Source organism: Austrofundulus limnaeus, unplaced genomic scaffold (genome assembly GCF_001266775.1).
Source record: "Austrofundulus limnaeus strain Quisiro unplaced genomic scaffold, Austrofundulus_limnaeus-1.0 Scaffold26, whole genome shotgun sequence".
Classification (NCBI taxonomy): Eukaryota; Metazoa; Chordata; class Actinopteri; order Cyprinodontiformes; family Rivulidae; genus Austrofundulus; species Austrofundulus limnaeus.
The window spans coordinates 1858112-1860259 of record NW_013952428.1 but is presented as its reverse complement, the minus strand read 5'-3'; the positions used below and the strand labels follow the sequence as shown (position 1 = coordinate 1860259).

Here is a 2148-nt window from a genome sequence, read left to right as displayed (position 1 = left end):
ATTAATATTATTATTAATAGTTTTTATGATTTCTACATCGTCAGTCCTTTTTTCTGCTCTGTTGTCAAAATGTACAGTAATGGTAAATCCAAACTCTTGACCATTTAGCGTTAGCCGTTAGCTTCACCAGCCGATCACATGGTCACCTGGTTTCTGAGCACTCCAGCTGTTCTATACAAATTCCCTGGGCTGGACAGATTTACGCTCCTAAGACGTGTTGGCGATGCCTGAGACAAAGTTCAGGTGGGTTTGATGCAATGACTTTGCGATTATTTTGTTGTAAAATTCAGGTGGCAGGACTGAAAGCCTCCGCTATTCACAAAATGAAATTGGTAATCCCATAAACACTTCGAGATATTTTGGAGACTCCCTTTTAATATTCTGTTCTTCACCTAGTTGCTAGCAGTCACAGCCCAAAGAAAAACTGTCCATTTTTTTATTTATGGCATTCTGACCCACCCTTCAAATGTATTTATCAATTAAATGTAAGTTCTTTGTTAAATACTGCCTTTTTTCAGCAGCTAAGTAGAGCACACAGATTACCTCTATGGCTCATAACGGTTTATTTTTACTTGACTGACCAATAGGCGATTGCAGAGATAGGCCTCTGTGCGTAGTGACAAGACAAGTCTGTTGTCAGTACAAAGCTTTCCATTTCTTCACGAACTCGGTGAACTTGTTCTGTTTCCTGCCTCCTGCCAGATCTTGCTCATCTGCTGCACCACTCTGAGCCGACCTTAAACTCCAAACTAAGCTAGGGAGTACGGCTGCCTCCCGCCATCTGTGCACAAACTCCTTCACCCATTAGCACACAGACAAGTAATAACATTGGACGCTATGGCCCGTGCCGTAACTTTTTAAAGAAAACTCGCCCAGCCCCACTCATCCTGTCATCAGTTGCTCTCTCGTGGATGATTTCTTCATCACTTTGCCTGTAATGTAATTTCCCAAAGTCCCCTGATTCAGATTCAAACACTTTGGATGCCGTGTTTCCAGTAAAAGCTGTCATCAAGATCCTCAGATTTCTTACATATTGTCCAGTTTTATTTATTTTTTTGGAAAATGTTGATCCATCTCCAACATTGTCTTTTCAGGAGTTTTATGACCACACAAAGCTCCTCTGGCAGGACGAAGGTGTGCGGGCTTGCTGGGAACGATCCAACGAATACCAACTCATCGACTGCGCTCAATAGTAAGTCTTTGTTTCGGTTACTTTGAACCCCTCTGTGTGCAAACCCTTGGTACAGTTCATACATGAGTTTAAGGACTCACCAGTGTGAGACAGCGTGTTTTGTCAATGAAGTGACAGTCATCTATAGTATATGAATCTCAATTTTTTTGGTTATTTCTTGGTACATGTTGGAAATTCCTTGGTAGTATATTCAGCTGACTTGTCTCTTAATATTTTGCACGGCCCATTTGCAGATGGTCCTTTTTGTGCACTGAGAGATTTAATGGTTGCGGCTCTGTGCTGGTTAATAAATACATTTTTCTCTCAGTCAGTTCTCTGTTTTGTCCTGCGTGTTGTGTTTGTGGTTGCTGATGGCGAGTATGACTGGCGCTGCATATCAGAGCAAGCGAGACGTTTTAAATTCAGTTTCAACATAATTTTCTGTTTGAGACATTCAGGCCCAAATGTGTCACTTTAATCTTAGCCAACATTTTGTTTGTTATGTGGCACTCGGTGTGTAGACTCATAGTTTTAAGGCTTGATGGCGCTTTTCCACGATGAGTTATGAAAAATAGCGGCATGCATTTTTCATTTTAGCAGTGGGTTTTATTTGTGTAATGGAGCACAATGGGCCTCTTGCAAGAACATGTTCGTATTCTTATCCTAAATTTCTCTTACTTTTGTTCGTACAAAGGGTTCGTACGAACATGCCACGTCAGATTCAACAAACTCTTCTATCTTCAGGAAAAGTGTGTAAATGAGCTGCGTAATTTCCACCTGTTCGTGTCCAGCTGCTCGTGCATGCGAGAGGAGATTAGCATAATTACCACCCCAAAAACACCATATAAGGCTATGTTTCCTGCCCCAGACACAAGGAAGTGTCCATTCATGAAAATGACAGCGCGACCCCCCCGGCGCGGTCTCAAGTGGTCTCAGTTGCGGTTCTGAAATAAGCATTTTAAAATGTTTTCAAAATA

General features: G+C 41.7%; 1 protein-coding gene across 2 annotated transcripts in view; it reads left to right on the top strand.

Moving 5' to 3' along the window:
• Positions 1-2148, top strand: part of LOC106515123 (guanine nucleotide-binding protein G(s) subunit alpha) — a 29587-nt gene that overhangs the window by 9491 nt on the left and 17948 nt on the right. For both annotated transcript variants that reach the window (XM_014004763.1, XM_014004764.1), the window contains one exon: positions 1095-1192. In XM_014004763.1, the coding sequence (XP_013860217.1) occupies positions 1095-1192 (98 nt within the window). The remainder of the gene's footprint in view (positions 1-1094; positions 1193-2148) is intronic.